Here is a 24319-nt window from a genome sequence, read left to right as displayed (position 1 = left end):
AACTAACAGACGTCTGACAGATGCTTCAAAACTTCCGTAAACAATTAAGTCAACAATGGTTGCTAAGGTCCGTAATATACGATGCAATTTAAAACTATCTCCTTTCAATGTATCAAAGTTTTTTTTAAAGGTTTTTTTTTTAAATATAATTTAAACTGTATTATTGCATTTTTAACACGTTTGTAGAAAAAATATTGTATGATATACGTGTTAAAAGTACATTTTTAAGGCACTCATGTGAATTGCAGAATTCACTTCGCTCATTATGCAAACCTTCACATGCGTGCCTTAAAACTGTACTTTTTACACTTATATCATAAATAACTATTATCGTTTATTAATAAATAAATTCAGAGTTAGAATAGAAAAGGCTAGAAATACATTCAATAATATTAAACAAATATTATGTAGTAGAGACATCAGCCTAAATCTTAGGAAACGAGTACTAAAGTGTTATATATTGTTCTTTCGTATGGTGTGGAGACATGGACTCTTAATAAACGATGTCTCAATAGATTGGAATCATTTGAAATGTGGACATGTCGAAGAATGCTGTGAATCTCCTGGACAGACAGAATAACCAATGAAGAAGTACCTACTAAGAAGAATAGAGAACAGCAGGGAAATACTGGATTCCACCAAAATAATAAAACTGCAATACTAAGGTCATATAACACGTGGTGACAGAGATAGAATAGAAAAGGCTAGAAATACATTCAATAATATTAAACAAATATTATGTAGTAGAGACCTCAGCCTAAATCTTAGGAAACGAGTACTAAAGTGTTATATATTGTTCTTTCGTATGGTGTGGAGACATGGACTCTTAATAAACGATGTCTCAATAGATTGGAATATGAACTCCTTAAATTAATAATACAGAAAAAGATTAAAGGAAGGCGCAGCATAGGTAGACCAAAAATGTCATGGTTGGGAAAACTCGAGAATGGTTTGGATGCAGCTCAACTGAACTCTTTCGGGCTGTAGTGTCAAAAGTTAAAATGGCAATGATGGTTGCCAATCTTCGTCGCGGCGATGGCACGTAAAGAAGAAGAAATAAATAAATGTACCAAAAAATTTTTTAACACAGCTCATTTTAAAGGTTTTAAAGTATATGTAGGTACTTACCAATTACTTTTTTACTTTTTTGCAACTTTCTGGTTTATTAGAGAAGTTGTACCTCTTTCCAATTGGTCCAAAAATTGTGTAATCTTCTTTTCTTTGAAGAAAGGGTAGTACGGGAATAATTAAAAAGCACAAAGCAATTATTGAAACATTTTATTTCAATTACTCTATCTAAGTTCCTGAGCAAAGGATTGCAACATGAATAAAATTGTATATAAATCTTAAATAATCTAATAGTCGAATAGATTTAAAACTATACAGTAAAAAGTGTTTTTGCCAAGAAAAATTAACAATTAATGATGGCACAACAATTAATCTTATTTAAAAAAATTAGATAAGTACATTATGAACTACACTCTAAGTGTTATATGAAAAATCCGATTTGTAATAAAGAAAGAAAAATGAATTTAAAAAGTAGACCTATAACAAAATAAAAATTAAAACACAAGGGGGAAATTTTTCGTAATATTGGGATATATAACTCATGATCTACAACTTTTTCACAGATAAATAAAGCTTTAGTATAATTAAGGTTTTGTACTATTGTTTAATTCATAATTTAACAAGGAGCTTTAGCGAGTGCTTTATAAGATTTTTGAAGAGATATGCGTATGAAAAATAGGGGCAATATCACAACAGAATGTTTTCGGAAGTAAGATTCCATCATCAGTGTTTATCACCTAAATTAAGTATAACCATTTAAGTTAAAGCAAACGTGAAGTTAAATAATTTTGACTAAGGTTAAAAAAATTACAAGATGGTTATACTTGCCGGTCACATGACATGTTTTAAACCACCGAGATATATGGGTAAGAACCCTTAAGTTGTTTTACAGTTATAAATAGATTACGTGCGTCAGGATAGTTCTTAGTTTTGCAACAAAATTTTTTATCGTGGAGTACTATTTTCGGTCATACGGAAAAGTTCGCAAAAATGGTCCAAGCTTAAAATCAACAATGGTTCCAGCAGGACCGGGCAACAACCTGACACATGGTCAAGGAGTCTCCTCGAATACTGCGCGATCATTTTGTAAGATACCCACTCACCAGACCTAACGCCACCTGATGCGTGCATATGGGAAATGCTGAAGGAGGCAGACCGATCCACCCTCTAACATTCCGGCATTGCGGACTAGAATTAAAAGATTTTTGAGCCAGAGGGCATCTCTAACATCTGTTTCGTCGTGAATAATGTTTGCAAAGGCTATATCATGTATATCTACTAAACGTATAAATAATCATAAATACACTAGCAATCATAAAAAGCGGGTCACTCGATGAATTATTCAAGTTAGATGTCTCGAATTTTCTAAACCTGTTGTCCGATTTGAGTGATTTTTTTAGTATGTTATAGCCTTATTCTTTAGCAATATCGCTATAATAATATTGTTGCTAGACAGGTAAATTGTCATTGTATACCGGGTGTAACAATCATACTGTGTTTATTCCTCAAAGTTCGGAACACCCTGTGGAATGTTTTAGCATAGATAATATATTGAAATTAAAACTCAATTGTAGCCTAAGGCTTTCTTAACATTGTCTTATTTGATTTATTTGTTTATGTTGGATAATAAAAAAGTTAGGCACGTTAATAACTAGCCATGTTCTTCATCAATACAGGGTGTTTCTAAATAAGTGCGACATACTTTAAGGGATAATTCTGCATGAAAAAATAATGACAGTTTGCTTTATAAACATGTCAGCAAATGCTTCGTTTGCGAGATACGGGATGTTGAAGTTTTTCTTACAAACTGACAATTTATTTATTGCTCTAAAACCCGTAGAGATATTCACATGAAATTTGATAGGTTTTAAGAGGCAGTTATTGTACATTTTTTGACATACAATTAATAATTCTATATTCACCATTGGCGTGCATACGGTTATAAACATTTTAGATACATCCCGTAAGCACGCCAATGGTGAATATAAAATTCTTAATTGTATGTCACAAAATGCGCCATAACTACCTCTTAACACATACCAAATTTCATTTGCATATCTCAACCGGTTTTAGGGCAATAAATAAATCGTCAGTTTGTAAGAAAAAATTCAACATCCCGTATCTCGAAAACGAAGAATTTGCTGCCATATGTTTATAAAGCAAACGGTCATTATTTTTTCATGCAGAATTACCCCTTAAAGTTGGTCGCACTCATTTAGAAACACCCTGTATTGATGAAGAACATGGTTAGTTGTTAAAGTGCCTAACTTTTTTATTATCCAACATAAACAAATAAATAAAAAAAATGTTAAGAAAGCCTAAGGCTACAATCGAGTTTTAATTTCAATATTTTATCTATGCTAAAACATTCCACAGGGTGTTCCGAACTTTGAGGAATAAACACAGTATGATTGTTACACCCGGTATACAATGACAATTTACCTGTCTAGCAACAATATTATTATAGCGATATTGTTAAAGAATAAAGCTATAACATACTAAAAAAATCACTCAAATCGGACAATAGGTTTAGAAAATTCGAGACATCTAACTTGAGTAATTCATCGAGTGATCCGCTTTTTATGATAGCAAGTGTATTTCAATATTCATAAACATGTAATGTGACCTGTAAATAAGAATCTCGTAAAAAATTTTAACATTAGTCAAAATTTAACTTCACGTTTGCATTAACTTATTTTAGGTGATAAACACTAATGATGGAATCTTCCGAAAACATTCTGTTGCGATGTAGCCCTTTTTAGGGATTTTTAAATATGTATACCTTTTACAAAGAGGAATTTTGCTATTTTCTGGTTGAATAAGACACACAAAAAATACTTATAGTCTTCTAAATATTTAAATTTTTAATTTTCCTGATTATTACGACGTGAACTGAAATTCCCAGGATTTGGTACCAAAGAATTGCAATAAAATTTTGACAGTTTATTAAAAATTGGAACACCATTAAAAAGAATTTATGAATGTCGTACCGTAAGAAAACTATTTCGACCTAGAGGTGAATTAAAGATAGTTCTTTTTAATGATTCGATTCCTTGGTACTGAATCTTTATTTCGATATAACTACTTGCCATTTCGCATTGTATGAAAATAAAAAACAAAAACAAAACTCATAGATACAGGCAGCGAAATAAGACAGTAAGACTCATTGAGCAATATGCTCTTAAATTTAATCATGGATGAAATCATCAAAAGCACAAACAAAGGAAGAAAATACAGAATGGGAAACAAAGAAGTTAAAATACTGTGTTACGCAGACAACGCAATATTGATAGCTAAAGATGAAAATAGTCTGCGAAGATTAGTCCACAAATTTAACATAAGAGCAAAAGAATTTAATATGAAAATTTCATCTCAGAAAACTAAAACTATAGTAATCAGTAAAGAACCAATCAGATGTAAAATTGAAATTGATGGCATCAGTATTGAACGAGTAATGGGCTTACATTGTCCAGCTATGGAGGCATGGACAAAGAAATGAGAAATTAAGTACAAAAATCAAATAGACTGACAGGATGCCTTAATAACACTATATGGCGAAACCGACATATTAACACTGAGATGACAGGAATTTATAAAGCCAGTCTAAGACCAGTAATGACAAATGCATCAGACAAATGCATCAAAATAGCAAGAGATAAATCACCAATCGGTAGAAGAAGTATCAGCCGACCGCGCAAAAGATGGAGTGACAACCTTCCATAGAGGTATCAATCCGCCAATGAACAAACAGAATTGCTTATAAAGGTGAAGAAGAAGTTGGAAAAGTAAAAAGAGCAAAAGTTTTTGTGATTCATTCGGTTCCCACTGAAGTAACGATTCCGGATCCTTCCACCTCTACACCAAATAAAAAAAATCTAAGGCGAAGGACACAGACACTTAATCGATATATTTTCGGCTAACGGTTATTACATAACTTATGATTATTAGTAACGGAAGTAATATTAGCAACAACATAAAATACTCTAAAATGAGTATAACGTTCAGTTTTTTGCGAATCGATTCGCTATCAATCATACGTCCATTTAAAATTGTGCAGTTATACGGAAGTTTGTTAATAACGATCATTTTATTTGTTAATAGCACGTTTTAGGCTAAAATACCGCTTTATTGTCTTTTAATATGAATTTATATTAATGATGTCGAGTTTTTTCTATCAATTTACAGGTTGTCCAAAAAACCTATAAAATTTGCATATTCCACTAGCCATTTTATGATGATTTGACATTGAAACTGCTGAAAATGGTTTGGATGAATCAGATATTGAATTCGATTGCAAATATGACCTCCGTGCTTATGAATACAACGATTCGTCAGAAACAGCTGCATTTAAAAATGTTACAAAAGAAAAAATAATAGATGAATGGTAAAGAACAAAAAAGAAAAGAAGCAAGAATGAACGACCGATAAAACATTGCAGATGATGGAAGAGCGAAGAAAATTAAAAGGTACAAATGTCAAAAATAAGAATATACGGAAATTGGAATACATGACGATTTCCACATGCACAAAAAGATTAAACAGGTGCAGAACACCAGAATACAATACAATACAGGCATAGTTGTAGACATCGAAGGCCAGATATTGACTACAATTGAAGATAAATTAAGAATATGGGGAAATAATACATGCAAGAGTTATTCGAAGATATAGCACGAATAAACCGATCAAATACAATTACAATACATGCAAATCAAAATGTAATTCTGTACAGGTTGGAATAATTTTTTTATCAAAGTTTAAGTCAAAACAAAAGATATTTTCAAGAAAGAAAGATATTCATACGAGGGGATCATTGTTTAAATAGTTAAAAATGGGTAATTTTATCTCAAAATTTACTTTTTTAACTGCTGCGGTAATTCACGTTTTTATTAAGGTTTTTACATTTTTTTTGTGCAAAGCTGAAGAAACAATCTTTTATATAAGACTTACTAAATTAAATTTGACCCATAATTTATTTAAATAATTGTAAATACAAATTGAAAGACAAATTTTCAAAAAAATATTAATTGCATTACAAATAAGCACTATAAAACATTTTGTTTTGCAGAAAAAGTTGCTCTGTGGTACCAGTATAAACTGAAAAAAAAAATTGGTTAATAAATATTGAGTAGGTAGTTTATGAGATATTTAATTTGTTTATAACAAATTAGCATTTTTTCAATTGCAAAAACGCGGTTGTTGTCGATAGAGTATACAAGTTTTTAAGGTCTCATTTTTTTGCTTTTATGTATATTTTCTATAAATGTATTGACAAATCGAAATTTCAATTAAACACTCCTCCAAAACGACGTTAAATTGGTGTAATTTGTTTTTCTAATAACATTACCGGGATTAAAACTTTTGAAATTATTTTGATATTCGTGTTCCTAGTAATTTTTGACACATTCACAAAAGGAAAATATTTTTCTAGAACCATTTTTTGCCGAGATAGCTTTTCCAAGTTTAAAAATTCATAATTTGTTTAATTATCAATACTAACATTTAAAAATTCGTGAGTACATCTATTAATCCTACTACTTAATAATGCCATAAAAATTGTAGAATATTTTGAAAAATAATGATTTTCATAGCACCTTAAATAATTAAAACTTTTTGCCTGAAAATTGACGGAGGAGTAGTTTGAAATATATCCGTTAATTTAATAATGAGCCAATTTCAATATTGTTTTTTAATTTGGGGTAGCATATAAAGATAATAACATATGCATGACCATTTTTGCAATAAATATTCATGAATTTGTTATAAACAATATTTGTTTCAAATTTTTTTTTCTATAATTTGTGATAAATCAAAGTTGGCACCAAAGATAACCACATGAAAAGATGACCACATTTTTGCAATAAATATTCATGAATTTGTTATAAACAATATTTTTTTCAAAATTTTTTTTTCTATAATTTGTGATAAATATAAGTTGGCACCAAAGATAACCACCAAACAGTATTAAAATAAATTTTTATTTAAAAAATTTAACAAAACAGTAAAATTTTGTTAAATAAACATAAAAACTTTTTTCTTTGTAGAAATCATTGGCAAAAAAAAGTTAATGTAAATACAAACGAAAATATATAAAAAAAACTTGAAGACAACCTCTATATAAATATATGTAGTGAATAAAAATTAACAAATATATACACAATGTTTAGTGTACTACCCGTTACAAAGATTATGAAATTAAATATAAAATACATAGGTATATTATACTTTAATACTGTACACGGAAAAAACTATATAGCAAATTTTTAATGCTAATTCAGTATTATTTTGTTAATTTTTTTTTAATCTTTTGTGTCAATTTTTATTTATCATATCTAGAGAAAATAAACTTCGAAAAAAATTGTTTATAACAAATTGACGAATATTAATTGTAAAAAGTGTCACTTAGATGATATTATTTTTATCTGCTACCCTAAACTAAAAAAAAAAACATTGAAATATGCCCATTATTAACGGATATATTGCAAAGTACCACTGCACCACTTTTCATGCAAAAAGTTTCATTTAATGAAAAATATTCTAATATTTTAACTCTATATTTTATATATAAATGACATTGTTGAGTAGTAGGGTTGATAGATGTACTCACGCACTTCAAAATGTTAATATTGATAAATAAACCAATTATGAATTTTTAAACTTGGAAAAGCTATCTCGGCACAAAATGGATCTAGAAAAATTTTTTCTATTGTAAGTGTGTCAAAAACTACCAGGAACACGAATATCGAAAAATAATTTAAAATTTTTTTAATCCCGGCGATGTTATTAAAAAAACAAGTTTTAAACAAATTGTTTTAGTGTTTAATTGAAATTTTGATTTGTCAATACATTTGTCAAAAATATACATAAAAGCAAAAAAAATGAGACCTTAAAAACTTGTATAATCTATCGGCAACAACTGCGTTTTTGCAATTGAAAAAATGGTAATTGTATATAAACAAATTAAATATCTCATAAACTACTTAATATTTAGCAATAAATTTTTTTTTTTTCGGTTTATACTTGTAATATAGCGCAAGGTTTTCTGCAAAACAAAATGTTTTATAGTGCTTATTTATAATGCAAATAATATTTTTTTGGAAATTTGTTTTTTAATTTTGATATAAATTGTTTAAATAAATTATTGGTCAAATTTAATTTAGTAAGTCTTATATAAAAGATTGTTTCTTCAGCTTTGCAGAAAAAAATTGTCAAAACCTTAATAAAACCATGAATTACCGCAGCAGTTAAAAAAGTAAATTGTGTGCAACAATTACCCATTTCTAATTATTTAAACAATGATCCCCTCATATGAATCATATACTTTCTTGAAAATATATTTTGTTTGGACCTAAACTTTGATAAAAACGTATTCCAACCTGTACGAAATTACATTTTGATTTTATTTTATTTTATTGGGCTAGAAGACCGCCTGAAATAAACCATCCCGACAGCCCAGAAATAACAGACGAAGAAGTAACTATGGCCATTAAGCGAATAAAAGAAGGGAAATCACCAGGACCTAATGCAGTGAAATTTTGGTGAAATTTTAAGGCTATTAGAGGCACACCCACACCCAATCAAAGCTCTTACTAAACTATTCAACGGCATATACATATGAGACTGGTCACTTATCAGAAGACTGGCTACTATCAATATTTATTCTACTTCCTAAAAAAAACCCACGTTAGAAGATGTGAAGAATATACAGGGTGTCCAGAAACTTTACCGACAAACGAAGACAGGAGATTCCTCAGATAATTTTAAGACAATTTAACCCAATTCATCTAGTCCGAAAATGCTTCTTAAGGGAGCTAGAGCTCTTTGAAGGCGTCATGAAATTAGTTTTTCTTAAATACCTCCAAGACGCTTAGATTTAGAAAAACGAAAATTGGTATGCATATTTAGTTTTCAGAGATGAATCGATTTCATCTATCGCAAAATTCTAGTAGATGGGCGTCCGTTTTGGGTAGAGCAACGGGTATTTTAACGCATAACTTTTTTGTTCTTAACTTTTTTGCATTTTTGACACCGTATTATTAAATTGTGAGGTATTCTAGTACTAAAAGGTACTCTTGCTTTAAGTCGGTAGGACACACCGTTTTCCAGAAAAATCGATTTGAAATTTTTCATTTTTGGAATTTGAAAAAAAAAAATGAAAAGAACTTTTCAACAAAAAACGAAGTATTTTACCAACATAAAGTAAGAGTAACTTTTAGTACTCAAACACCTCATAATTTAATAATCTAGTGTCAAAAATGCTCAAAAATTCAAGATAAGAAAGTTATGCTATAAAATAACTGTTGACCTACCCAAAATGGACGCCTATGACCAGTACTAGAAATTCGCAATTAATGAAATCGATTTATCTCTGGAATATAAATAAATGTACCAGTTTTGGTCTTTCTAAACAGTTTTTTTTTGAAAAAAATTTTTTTAATTCAAAGAGCGAAAAATTTTTAAAATCGATTTTTCTAGAAAACGGTGTGTCCTATAGATTTAAAACAAGAGTACCTTTTAGTACTAGAATACTCCATAATTTAATAATCCAGTGTCAGAAATGCATAAAAGTTAAAGATAAAAAAGTTATGTGATAAAATAACCGTTGCCCTACCCAAAACGGACGCCTATGATCGGTACTAAAAATTTTTAATGGATGGATTAGATTTATATCTTGAAGATAAATACGCGTACCAACTTTTGATTTTCTAAATGGAAGCGTTCTGGAGGTATTTAAGAAAAACTAATTACAAGACGCCATCTTCAAAGAGCTCTAGCTCCCTTAGGAAGCATTTTCGGACTAAGTGAATTGGGTTCAATTAACTTAAAATTATCTGAAGAATCTCCTGTCTTCGTTTGTCGGTAGAGTTTCTGGACACCCTGTATAGTCCGTCCGCTATAACTTTTCACATGCGGTATGATTCATTTTCAATCAAATTAAGTCAAAACATAAATTGAAACGAACGTCGATGTGTATATACATTTTGTATACTGTATACTATATACTACACACATCGGCGTACGTTTCACTTTCTGTTTTGACTTAATTTGATTGAAAATGAATCGTACCGCATGGGAAAAGTTATAGCGGACGGACTATAGATTAATCAGTTTGATGAACCATGTACTTAGAGTATTCTTTACTATCATTCACTTGTACATATACATCAAATTCATCACATGTACATCAATGTACATCATTCACTTGTACATATACATCAAATTGAAGAACACCTAAGTGAAGTTTAATTTGGATTCAGAGCACTGGGAACGAGGGAAGCACTTAGTTTGCAAGTTCTAATACACATGTGTAGGCATCTTTTATCGATTTCGAGAAGGCATTTGACAAAGTGTCACATGAAAAACTAATCCATCTCCTAAAAACATCAGGACTGTAAAAACATAATGTTTTGTTTGTAAAGATATGACTAATATGACTAAAACTTATATCTCCAACAAAAAACAACAGCGACCTTGTTGTCCAATCAAAATGAAAAACGAAGCAAAATGAATATTGAGAAAGATACCTTGTTTTTGTGATTTCATTTTCAATATGCATATTAAACATACAACAGAGAGCAACCAGCTAAGTTGGTGTAGCTACATTTGCAGAATGGATGACAGTAGACCTGCCAAAAGGGTACACGAAACAAAAAAGAACAAAGAACAAAACGATGGGGGGACCTGTCAAAACGTGGATAGAACAAATATTCTAAATAGACAGTCAGGGAGGAAAAACCATGAGAGAAATGAAAGAACTATCGAGGGACTGGAAAACTAGTTACAGATTTAAGAAAACTCGGCACTGATGACACATAGGGGACATACGGTATCACTAGCAGAAAGAAGACATATTTAAATAAGAAAATATTAAATATGAATGAAATAAATACTGGTTTTGTAATTTGTAGCATTTAGTTTACTGTTACCCGGACCTGATGATGATGTGCATATTGTAGACATCGAAACAGGTCGTCCGATTTAAACAATAAATAATTGTGACTACGTCTTCTTTTTTATTTCATTTAACATGTACTCACATGTGCAACCCACTCAACATTTTACTAAATATGAATTAGGATTGTAGTATCTCAACAACTCTCCAATAACAATTCTTTTCAAATTGAATTCAACATAAGACAAACCAAAATGAATATAAAACAGTATTTATTTTATGTTTGTTATTTCGTCACCTTTTTTTTTCAATATTTTTGTCGCATCTTGCACAGAAGCATTAGTATTTACATAATAGAATTATTGCACACAAAATCAACATAAGAAACAATAAACCAACCACGAAACCAAAAAATAATCAACCTGCACCAATAATAAAACCGATATCAAATTGTAATTTAGTTTATTTATTTCGTGATCACATTTACTACGCCCAGGGCCACTTTATCCATTAGGCAATATAGGCAGTTGCCTAGGGCGGCACACTACGAGAGGGCGGCAAAAATACTGTAAAAAAAATATTTTTATATAAGAATTATGGATCTGGGTTCTGTCATTAAAGAGTATGAAGCTCTTTTAAATTACTTTCCGCAAGGAAACCAAAAAAATTGTGCCCAAATAAAAAATATAAAGAAATAAGAAAGAGAAAAAGAAAAATTCAATTTGACGAGGAGGCCGATGATGAACCAAACTTTTCAGCTAGTGATGAGATAAAAATCCACACATTCTATATTATAATCGACACTCTGATAAGAGACCTGAATAGACGTCTGGAATCTTATCGACTTATCTATCAACGTTTTCGTGTTACTAACATATTTGCCGAAATTAAGCAATGAAGAAATTATTAAAGAAGCTGAAAATCTGATACAAAATAAAGACGACCAAGATACATCATTCATACACGAATGCATTCAGTTAAAGAGTCATTTGGTTACCACAATAAAATCACCAATTGACATACTTATCTTACTATTTAAAGAAGAGTTATTGAAAGATATTTTCCCTAATTTTGACATTGCTTTGTACATTTATTTGTGCATCCCAGTTGCCGTTGCCAACGTGTCCGCTGAAAGGTCATTTTCTAAAATGTCAAGAATTAAAATTTCCCATCAAGTATGACGCAAGAACGTGTTAACAAGTTATCGATTTTGTCAAGAAAAAATTTTTTTTTGAAAAGTCTTTTTTTGAAAAGAAGTCTCTGATGTGATCGAAGTGGAATGACAATTTTTTCTGTCATAGGTATATAAACATCGTAGTTTAAATCCATTTGTAGTGTATTCTTATTTAAATAAAAATTTCTGCATTTTTTTTTTTTGGCAAAAATGGTACATGTTTGAAGGGCGGCTACTAGAGAATTGCCTAGGGCGTCAATTGACCTAAACGCGGCCCTGACTACGCCACTGACACGCTTAACTGGAAGTGCACAGGAGTAATCCATATTTTCTTTATTTTTGGTTTTACGTTATAGTTATAATTCATAAAACAAATAAGAATGGCAATTCGGCGAAACGATTGAACAACAATAAAGAATAAAATCACGTAGAAGTTGGAAAGCTGACAAAAATGAAGCGATTATCTCAAGAAACTATGCAAAAGACACAATATTATACAGAAAGAAAAAAGTTGACGTACAGATAAAAAAGTAGTGTGATTCATACCTAAAAACGATATACTTTAATAGAACCAAACATAAACACAAACATTTGAAGCCAAAGTTTCTTAGTATATAGGTATTGAAATTTATGTTTTTCTCGAAGCTCCAAAACGCATAAAGACCTGAAGCCTACACTAGTAGAAGCTCCAAAACGTCTTGTTCATTAGTATTATTTTTGCATCAAACCAAATTTCGCAACAATCTTATGGCATTAAATGCTTGACAATAAATAACAATATTCTTCCCAGCCCTAAAATTATAATTTTAATAGAATGGCATTAAAAAAAGTTTAAAGTTTTGAGTTTTATATCCCAAATTTGTAAAAAGTTGTCCCCGATTCCCGACACTAAAACATTTAAAATTATTCTCTACAATTAGAGTTTTCACAATTTTTTTGTATAAAATTCATAGAATTACCTATAAAGGAGAATGGCACATAAGATAATGTACAGGGAAATACAAAAATTACCAGTTCATATCGAATAGCGACAACTATTTGCAGTGTAAGTATTCAAATTATTGTAGTGCATTCAAATATGTAATTTGTACATTTTTGTAAATATTGTCAAATCTGAATTCATAGCATATCTCAATTATTCAAGAACTTTATTGTGACAAAAAATTTGTTTTCAGAAAGCTATCAATATATATTTACAACTCTAGAAGCCTAACCTTTTTTTTTATCTTGTATGAGTTGTATGTCCACCATTTTCTCCTAAATGTACCCAGATAAGCGACATGTTGGTACATTTAGGAGTAACCCCAAAATATATGATGAAACAACGCAGGCAGTGTAAGATCAAGTATGACCAAGAAGGCTGAGTTTCACCGAGGCTGAAAACCTATACTCTCAATATAGACCAGGGAGGATCTGTTCTGAGGTAGATGTGAGAGGTGGCATTCGGATTTTTGCAGATAAAGTTAGGTGACAACTTCAATAATTATAATTAACTTATGCTCCTTTTCTACTTTTATTGCATTTTGGAACAAAGTCATAGGGAAAGAAAATAAAGATAATTGAATTTTGTATAATATACGACTGATTTAAAATGTCTTAAATTATTACCCTTTCTGCAAATTAGCAATAAATAGAAAATAAGGGAGACAAAATAGTTTTTATTCAATGTTTTTCAACCACTTTGGTTGAGAACCTTCATAATTCGCTTAGAAAGTTCTTATAACATACTTAAACCGTCCACCAAATTTCATTAAAATCGACCTAATAGATTTTGCATAATAATTTTGCAATCTAAATTTTTTTTAAAAAGTTCAAATTTGTAAAAAACTTTCTGAACAAAAAGTAGATCATTTAGAAGTTTGTCAATTTTTTTACATATAAAGAGGTTCTCTACCTATCTAATACACTTTACAGAATTAAAATCGGATTATTTAAGCGGCCTCAGCACTGTTAGTTATAAAGTTATAAACAATGTTTTGGCTAAATGAAAAAATACAGTGAGGACGTTTCGATTTGGAATAAATTAATTTTCTTGAGAATGGGCGACTCTGGAGATAAATCCCGAAACAGATCGATTTTTATTTTTAAATTATAATTTTTTGGCATAAATATCATACTAGTGACGTCATCCATCTGGGTGTGATGACGTAATCTAAATATTGGAATTAATTTAATTCAATTTTTTTTTTATTCAAACCCTGTATAAATAATTATGTTAATGTTTATATTAGTGAATACAAAATTGAATAACCTTTCGAATGAGCTATCACACGGCACCTATTCTCATTTAAAAAATCATCGATTATGCCATCACGCCCAGATGTATGACGATATATATACCAAAAATTAGAATAATTTAAAAATAAAAATCGACCTGTTTCGGGAAAGATCTCCAGAGACGCCTATTCTCGAGAAAATGCCAAAATTATTGTTTTAAAACTTTAAAACAGTGCTGAGGCCGCTTAAATAATCAGATTTTAATTCTGTAAAGTGTATTAGATAGGTAGAGAACCTCTTAATTTGTAAAAAATTAGCAAACTTCTACATGGTCTACTTTTTCTTCAGAAAGTTTTTAAAAAATTTGAAATTTATAAAAAAAATTTAGATTGCCAAATTATTCTACAAAATCTATCTATCAGGTAGATTTTAATGAAATTTGGCGTAAGATTTTTCTAAAGTGGTTGAAAAACATTGAATAAAAACAGGCTTATTTTGCCCCCTTATTTTGTATTTATTGCTATTTTTCAGAAAGGGTAATAATTCAAGACATTTTTAACCAGTCGTTTATCATACAAAATTCAATTATCTTTGTTTTATTTCCCTACGACTTTGTTCCAAAATGAATCGTTTTAAAGTTATGAGCAATAAAGTAGAAAAAATCGATGTTATTCGAAATTTTTAAATATTAAAATTTTTTTATTAATGTTCCGGGCATATTTGAGAAGGAGCATAAGTCAATTATTATTGTTGAAGTTGAAAGTCACTTAACTTTATCTGCAAAAATCCGAATGCCACCTCGCACATCCAAAAATATGCCCTGGTCTAATAAAACTCTCAATATGTTCAATAATAACAGAACACAAAAGCCGCCACAATTGGAAGACCATGGTAAGACGGCTTGAGTAATTTGAATTCTGAGGTTGTACACACTATCAAACCATTAAAAATTAACCAAAACCCCCAGGAGCAGATGATATTTTGTGTATTCAGAAGCAATCAAGTCACTTCATGAAGAAAGTCTAGACATTATTGTAAAGCTCTTTAACGATATCTACGATATGGACCAGATTCCAAAAGATTGGCTTCGCTCTACATTTATCGCGCTACTCAAAACACACGTGCGAAAATATGCAATAATTACCGGCTAATGAAATGAACCACTTTTAAAACTTTTTTGAGAATACTACAAGAAGACAAAAACAATGATTATAGACTTGGGTGGTCTGCTAAGCTTAACTATAGTTGGGATCCAGAGACTTAAACAAAGAGCAGAGTGGAACAAGCCGGAAATGCTTTTTTGAGACTACGTAAATTTCGATATAATAAATATCGGAGTAGTACCAGCGGAATGGAAGTAAAGTCTCCTGCTACCGATACTCAAAAAGGGAGACTCGAAAAATCCTGAAAATTATAGAGGCATTAGTCTGATGAACAGCACATTAAAATTGTTGACGGCAGTCATAAAAGATAAAATCGAGGAAAAAGCGAACATGGCAGATGAACAATAAGGTTTCCGGAAGAACCGCAGCACAAGAGATGCAATTTTTATTATCAGACAAATAGTAGAAAAGTCTATTGAATATGGAAAACCAGCATACATGTGCTTTGTAGATTTAAAAAGTGCTTTTGACAGGATGAGGCGAAATGATATCTTAAATTTATTACAAACTGAACAAATAGACCACCAAATAATAAGGCTATTAATGAAATTAACAAGAACAACAAGACCAGAGTTATAATGTCAACAGGAGAAACATAACGCATATAACTAAAAGGAGGAATCCGCCAAGGAGACTCGCTCAGCCCATTGTTATTCAATATGGTGATGAATCAAATAATTCACGAAGTAAGAAAATGACATGGATACCACATGGGAGCGCATAAAATTACGATACTATGCTATTCCGATGATGCAGTACTAATTGCTGATAACGAGGATGACCTACAAAGGCAGCTCCACACTTTCAATATCACAGCAAATAAACTTTATATGAGAATATCACCAGTAGAATAAAACTAAATGTATAGTGATAAGTAAAGAGCCGCGTAGATGCAAGTTAGAAATAGACGGCAAAATTGTAGAACAAGTAATGAAATTCAATTACCTAGGAGTAGAGATCACTAGTGACAGGAATATAAGAATAGATACCACAACACAAGCAACAAAAGCGGCAAGAGTAAGTGGTTGCCTCCGAGAAACCATATGGAGACACAAATATCTGACCACGGAAAGCAAAATAAAAGTATACAAGACAACAGTAAGACCTAACATATGCAGCGGAGACAAGGTCGACGAAACTATACAGACTATACAAGAAAGACGAAACAACAAATCAACAATATCGAAATGAAAGTATTAAGATCAATAACGGGCATATCAAGAGACAGACAAAGCAACAGAAGTATACGAGAACGATGCAAAATTCAAAATATTAACAGGTGGATAAAAACAAGAAAGAAAACTGGAACGAACATGTAAACCGAATGGAGCCAGATAGATTAGCGAACATCTGTAAAAACAACAAGCCAGCCGTATAGCAGAAGACCCGTTGGAAGGCCGCCGAAAAGGTGGAAGACAATGTACAGTCAACAACAACTGAAACAGGATAAGAGGCAGACAAACAGGAATAATCCTAGTCGCACGAAGAAGAAGAAGTAAATTTCTGATTGACCTTGTATCTCAAGTTGGATTTCAACCTGAGATATAGTCGAAAAAATGAAAGAATACCCATAAACGATCACATCAATCACTTATTTTGTATTTGCTGTCTTTTTCTATAAATAACAAACGTTTGTTATAGAAAAAGACAGCAAATACAAAATAGGTGATTGATGTGACCGTTCATGGGTATTCTTTCATTTTTCCGACTGTACAAGGTGTCAAAGTGTAACGTTTGGCTTATTCTTTTGTACGGAATGGAAGAATGGACGTAAAGGCCAGATCCATTAACAAACTTTCAGTTTTTGAAATGTGGTGTCTTCGTCGAATGCTTAGAATATCATGGGTGGGCGAAGCCAGAAATGTGAAAGTATTCAGAAAAGCGGGCCTCCAGGATAAGGAACTTTTTGATTATGTAAAAAAGTAAAAAGACTGCACATATAGGGTAAATATTATAAGAAAAATGATACATGTTTTTACTGAATATGGTAGCACCTTGGTATAAGCCTGGTATAAATTCTTAAAACATAGAAATATCGATAGGAGACCTGTGCCTAAAATTTTACGGAAGTTATTGTTATAGTACATCTCAGGAGATCTTAACAGAAAATTTTGTTAGCAAACATCAACTTCTTCTTCTTCTTCATGTGCCTTGTCCGTTGCGGACGTTGACTATCATCATAGCAATTTTAATTTTGTTAGCGGAGTTTCTGAATAACTCGATCGATATTAGTCCAAACCATTGGCGTAAGTTTTGAAGCCATGAGTGTCTTCTTCTTCCGGGTCCGCGTTTGCACTCTATTTTACCCTGTATTATCAGTTTTAGTATATGATATTTATCATGCAAACATCAACACGAGATTTAAAACATTGATTGGTGAGGATAAATTAGTTAACCAAGTAAATAAGTTCAAATGTTTGAACAGAAACGACTAGTACAACTAGGCTAGAACGAAACGACTAGGACTAAACTAGGAAAGGTAGAAACTCAACTGGGGACTGGGACTGTAGTATCACTGGTGATAATGAGTTCCCACATTACTGTAGCATATGAAGATAGCAAGAAATGCATCTCATTTTCATAAATATGAGATGTATTATATTCATAATTATAAGATATTCAACTAAACTAGGGAAGGTAAAGACTCAACTAGGACTGTAGTACTACTGGTAGTAGTAGTACCATGAGTAGTACCATATGACTGTAGTACCATATGAAGATAGCACGAAATATGTACATCTCATACTCATAAATATTGACACAGCAAACATAGAGTGTAGCTGTTAATTCAAAGCAGCTCGTTTTGAAGCCTTTCCTTATCAATGGTCTTAGAATTAATAAGTAGACTCAAAATGTATAGTTGTCGCTATTTGATATATCATAAAAATACATAGTACCACAAAGTAACATAATACTTTATTACACTTCATAATTTACATAATAATCATTTAAATATGTATATAATTTGTATATAATATTTATTCAACAATCTGTGAGGCTATCTTTTCCGCATTTTTGAATCGCCCTGTAAACTACATAAAATAAAAAATCAAGTAAACCGAGTAAAGGAGGAATGCAGCGACACAACCCGAAAAAAAAAACTGAATATGTGATGTGATTTTTTCGTTCCCTTTTATAATATTTTTTGTGATACTCAAATTTGTTCTTAACACAACGCGACTTCACCTGAAAGAGACAGAAAAAGTAAGTTATGTCTTTTGCAAGATGTTTCGTTACGAAGTTTTAAAAGTGTAACTATAATCAAATGCATAAAAACTTATATACAGGGTGTTTGGTAAAGAATGGGCCATAGCTTAACCTTAGATTCCTGAGGTTAAATTGGGTCGATTTAAGCTAACTTACCTTAGTACAAAAGTTGATAATAACCGAAACACAGGGTGTCAAAGTTAAACTTTTATTTTATTTATTTTTGAATATTTCTTGACAGGCATGGGACAACAACACGAAATTTGGTAAGTGGTGCTGGTACTGTACGTCCTACTAAATTATGTTAAACAAACGTTTCTGGCTACTACCAGAGGCGCACGACGGGGGCTCATGAATGGCTGACCCTTCCCAAATTCTACGCCACTGGCGGAATTTCTATTTTAGTGCAATTTTTTGATTCTCCAGTACTTTCTCTGTAAATAACATACTCTTAATTCGTAACGATAAAGCCATTAGTTTTCGAGATATTTGAAGCTAAAACCGAAGGAGCATAATACATTAATCAAAATAAGTGTGCCTTTTCATTTTTAACTTCAAATATCTCAAAAACTAATGACTTTATCGTTACGAATGAAGAGTATATTATCTGCATCGAAAGTATTGGAGAATCTAAAAATTATGCTAAAATAGCAGTTTCATCAGTGGTGTAGAATTTGGAAAGAGTCAACCATTCACTATCCCCTGTCGTACGCCTCTGGTAGTAGCCAGAAACGGTTATTTACCATAATTTAGTAGGGTGTATAGTGCCTGTTTTTTCTGAAAAGTATGACACGGATATGTCAAATTATTTTAAAGTATTCTTTTTTTTAATAATTCATTCTTTATTTAAAACTTTAAGAACTATGTGTGCCCGGTACTATAAAACTATTTGACATATCCTTATGATACTTGGCAGAAAGTGTAGGTACTATACACCCCTACTAAATTATGTTAAATAATCGTTTCTGGTTAATACCAGAGGCGTACGACAGGGGAAAGTGAATGGTTGATCCCAAATTCTACGCCACTAATGAAACTGCTATTTTAGCATAATTTTTAGATACTCCAATACTTTCTATGCAAATAATATACTCTTCATTAATAACGATAAAGTCATTAGTTTTCGAAATATTTGAAGTTAAAAATGAAAAGGCACACTTATTTTGATTAATGTATTATGCTCATTCGTTTATAGCTTCAAATATCTCGAAAATTAATGGCTTTATCGTTACGAATGAAGAGTATGTTATTTACAGAGAAAGTACTGGAGAATCAAAAAATTGCACTTAAATAGAAATTCCGCCAGTGGCGTAGAATTTGGGAAGCGTCAACCATTCACGTTCCCCCGTCGTACGCCTCTGGTAGTTGCCAGAAACGTTTGTTTAACATAATTTAGTAGGGTGTACAGTACCAGCATCACTTACCAAATTTCGTGTTGTTGTCCCATGCCTGTCAGCAAATATTCAAAAATAAATAAAATAAAAGTTTAATTTTGACACCCTGTATTTCGGTTATTATCAACTTTTGTACTAAGGTAAGTTAGCTTAAATCGACCTATTTTAACCTATCTAAGGTTAAGCTATGGCCCATTCTTTACCAAACACCCTGTATAAAACCGGAGTTCTTGTCACTGTATTGCCTTTATGAACAGTGCCGCTAAATCATACTGTAACGAAAAAGTTACTTCTGACCGACCTCAAATAACGGCCGCAACTCGACTGACTCGACATTCTCCCATTCTCGCGAAGCGGCGCGTAGCGAGGGTGTAGAAAAGTGGCGTTCAGAATACTGGTGAAATAGAGATGGGCGTAGATTATTCTGGAATAACGTATTTTAATTAGTGTTAGTTTAATTGAGTTGATAATATAATTCCGAGTTGTAAAGTTCTTAAATAAATAGTCGTATATAAATTCGAACTGAGAGTTTTATTTATTTAAAATTTGCTAGAATACATTCGTCTACATATATAGACACCCAGAGGTCGATTTCAAAATGAAGGGGGTCCATGACAACGAGATGTAAATATGACGTACAAGAATTTTTTTAGAGATGTCTAGAAGAAAAATGAAGAAAAGCAGTAGTGTTAAACACATATGACCAAGACTGTAGAAGTTATTTATGAAACTACATAATCCACTTACAAACGGATGGGAAAATTTTTCAACAGCCACAACCTCTTTCTTGGTATAAAGTAAGAATACTGCGATGCTACGTCTTCTCCGTCCTTTTTTATGGTGTTGAATCGTGGACCTTGAACGAAGACATGGTCAGAAAATTGGAAGCAATTTGGAGTCACAAAAATGAGGAATTCCTCAGAAAAGTAAAGAAGAACCGAGAGGTACTGACCGCCATCAAATCTCGGAAATTAAAACACTTCGGACACATTATGCGATTCCAGTTATGCCCTCCTACAAACTATCTTGCACGAAATAAGATATTTGGAAAGCGAGGTCCAGGAAGATGAAGAACATCCTGGTTAAAGATCCTCAGAACCTGGTTCAACACAACATGTCTGCAACATTCGTCACTGATAGGCAAGGAGAACCAGTATTGTTATGTACGGCAAGGAGAACCAGTATTGTTATGTACTAGGAATATGGTTGCATATCTCATTGTGTTTCAAAACTTGGAGATGCCATTGTCTACTCCGTCTTCGTGTATAACTGATTTACATTTGAGTACTAGGTGCATAAGTGATATTGTCAAACGACTCTAAATGTAATTAGCTATAGTAAATAACTTTCACTCTATTCTGCTTTTCTTCTGTAAAAACTTGCTTCGCATATAAAAGAGTTAGATACTGGACTAAAAGAAAAAGCGAAATGAAGAAAAACAAAACAAAAAAAAACAAGAAAAAATAAACATTTAAAGACCCTATGCTAATCTTTTCGACCTAGAGATGATTAGAATGTTACCAGTAATAAGTGGTTTCATTCTGATATTCAAGCGTAGTAGTATAATGGATGCGAACAACTAAAGAATGAGGAAGAAACGTACCTTCTGTAAATTCTCCAAAAAATAGTAGGGGACAAATTGGATTCAAAAACACTGTGGGCTAACCTTGACAGGCAGAGAGTACTTAGAGCAGTATAAAAAGTAGATTATATCTGTGGTTTTTGTAAATAGAGCATAAGAAAAAATGACTGAAACCTAATCTTAAAAATCTATTTTTAAGAGTTAAAAATAAATATTTTTTATGAAATTCCATTGGTTGCTTATTGGTTTAAACCACCTATGCCTTATTTAAAACACATTTTTTTAAATAACAACATAATAAATAAAATGTTAATGACAAAAGTGAGAGTGACAAGCGACAGTATTGGTGATGATTTCGAGAGTAAATCTATTTTTAGAAATATTCGGTATTCCAAACTACTCCCCTCTCCTATACTACATTGTTGTCATTATTGATAATTATAGCTACACTTATAAAACATTTAACGAAATATCTTGCACATTTTTTCACATTCATGTGTTGATTATTTCTCTGTAGCAAAAATACTCAACAGACTTTCAATAAAACTTACCAGACTAATGGAGCACCTTACATGTGATGTAGAGAGCAGCTGCTTTGGCATTATTTATTTTATTTCTATTAGGTTCATCCCAGTCCGGCCCAACGCATGAAATCGGGCAGTTCCCTAACGGGAACGTCTCGCGCATAGGCTTTCACCCTCAGGTTTCTGTCTTCCGTCAGAAGTACCACCTCCCGCACAAGATTGCGGGGTTCCCCTGGAACAAAAAAAGGATCGTAAGTTTTACAATAAAAAACATTCTCTCAATATATTAACGGCTCCCTAAGAACGGAGAAACCCCTGAAATATGACTTGCTCACTCGATGGCCTAATGAATCGCAATTCCCTGGCGAAATAAATCTATTGGCGATCGCATCATCTCATCCAACCAATCGAATCAGGACACACAAAACAGTTCATGCCGTCGAAAGATTTTTCCACCAATAACGAAACAACACATCACGCTCTATCTAAATGCTGACATCGCTTTTTGGCAGTTCCCAGTAAAAATATTATAACAGTTAGGTTCGCATCCTAGAGACAATATACAAATTTTCTCAACTCTAAAATAATTCGCAAGTGTATGCAGATGTTCCGTTATAAACAAAATCGAAGAAGCTGTAAGAACAGGGTTCTCTAAAACAAATAATGTCGATACTTTTTAAGAGGCAGACTAAAACAGCTTTCTTCCTAATATACAAACGAATTTATAACGCAATTCTTTTAGGAAGCAATTGATTTATGTAAATCGGGTTTGACAAAACTTTTTTTGTTAAAAGACGGAACTGAAAGAAAACTTAGTTTTTGGGACCTTTTTCTGGGAGATTGTTACATTACTAGATGGACACTTACCCTCAGAAACCTCCTGTGCATTCCCCTTACATAAACCTAAACACGTAGTTAAAATCTTATCGTCGTTCTTAAAACTATTGTCCCACATCGTGTCATCTTCTGTGGAAAAATTCGTGGACGGAAGGATAGCGCCTTTGGTCGTGACGCATTTCACTGAGGCGTGTCTATTCTTGAGGAATTCTAAGGCTTCTCTGGCGCAATCTGCTACTCTCTTCACGTGCTGCGGATCCAAAGCGCTACGTGAGTCCGGGGCGGGGCCTTTGCCGCCTCTCGAGAGACCTTCTAATTCACTTAGAACTGTAACAAAGAGAAAGGTGTTAAATTTTTCACTATTAGTGCAGTCAGTGAGAGTATTTGGCTCCGAATTCGATCCTATTGCATCAATTTACTCGATATTTTCACTGTAAGTACGGAATAGCTCAAGAAACAAAGTCTACCCTATATTCTGTGGCGCTTTTATCTTAGGGGTGGTTCCCACCCCTCATCGTGGGTGAAAAATTTTTTGGTCAAAATAACCACGGCAGTGGCTAGAGAACCTAATTCTATGCAAAAACTGTTCTATATTTTTTGAAGTTATACTTCTTTAGGCACGAGGGTGAATTTTTATTTTCCTGGGCGCATGCGCACACCGACAGTATGGTATTAGTCGCTCAAACGTTATACGGGATCTAATTGGGTGTTAAAATCATGTCAATAATTGTTGGAGATTATGGATAAAGAAATGTTGTGTATATTAGTTTATATTATTATGATGGCAAAGAATAAAGCAAGTTTATAATTCTAGTGACTTTTTAAATAGTTTTTAAAAACGACAGGTACGTAATAATTGTAAATGTTTCAGTATCCTAATAAAAAATTGCATAGGTACCTACCTATTTGGAAAATTTAAAATGAACCTACCAAAATAGTATGTAATGCTTTGATTTACATAATTTGATTACCATCAAAATTTCTATCAATATTTACCTAATATATTGTTTTCATACTCTATGTTTTGTTGTATTTTAATATTTCAATATTCTACAAAAATCAAAATAATTTGGTTAAATTCAGAACTGTCAAAAGTTTAAACCGTTTAGTTCGTCGACCTTCCCACATGATGCATGTGTCTCCGTGGGTGAAAGTGTAAGATGAATTAATTCCAATACTAACTGCGCAAAAATAAGCGGGTTCGAACCCCAATAGAAACTTTTATTTTTTTATTTTTTTTTATACATTTTATGATTGTAAG

General features: G+C 31.9%; 1 protein-coding gene across 4 annotated transcripts in view; it reads right to left on the bottom strand.

Moving 5' to 3' along the window:
- Positions 1 to 1261: 1261 nt before the first annotated feature.
- The window catches only part of LOC114326188 (telomerase-binding protein EST1A-like), a 412813-nt gene continuing 389755 nt past the window's right edge, over positions 1262 to 24319 (bottom strand). For all 4 annotated transcript variants that reach the window (XM_028274455.2, XM_050648854.1, XM_050648853.1 and 1 more), the window contains 3 exons: positions 23089 to 23385; positions 22249 to 22453; positions 1262 to 18700 (listed from right to left, as the gene is read on the bottom strand). In XM_028274455.2, coding sequence (XP_028130256.2) covers positions 22323 to 22453; positions 23089 to 23385 — 428 coding nt within the window. In that variant the 3' untranslated portion in view covers positions 1262 to 18700; positions 22249 to 22322. The remainder of the gene's footprint in view (positions 18701 to 22248; positions 22454 to 23088; positions 23386 to 24319) is intronic.

Source organism: Diabrotica virgifera, chromosome 4 (genome assembly GCF_917563875.1).
Source record: "Diabrotica virgifera virgifera chromosome 4, PGI_DIABVI_V3a".
Taxonomy (NCBI): domain Eukaryota; kingdom Metazoa; phylum Arthropoda; class Insecta; order Coleoptera; family Chrysomelidae; genus Diabrotica; species Diabrotica virgifera.
This window is presented reverse-complemented; position numbering and strand designations above follow the sequence as displayed.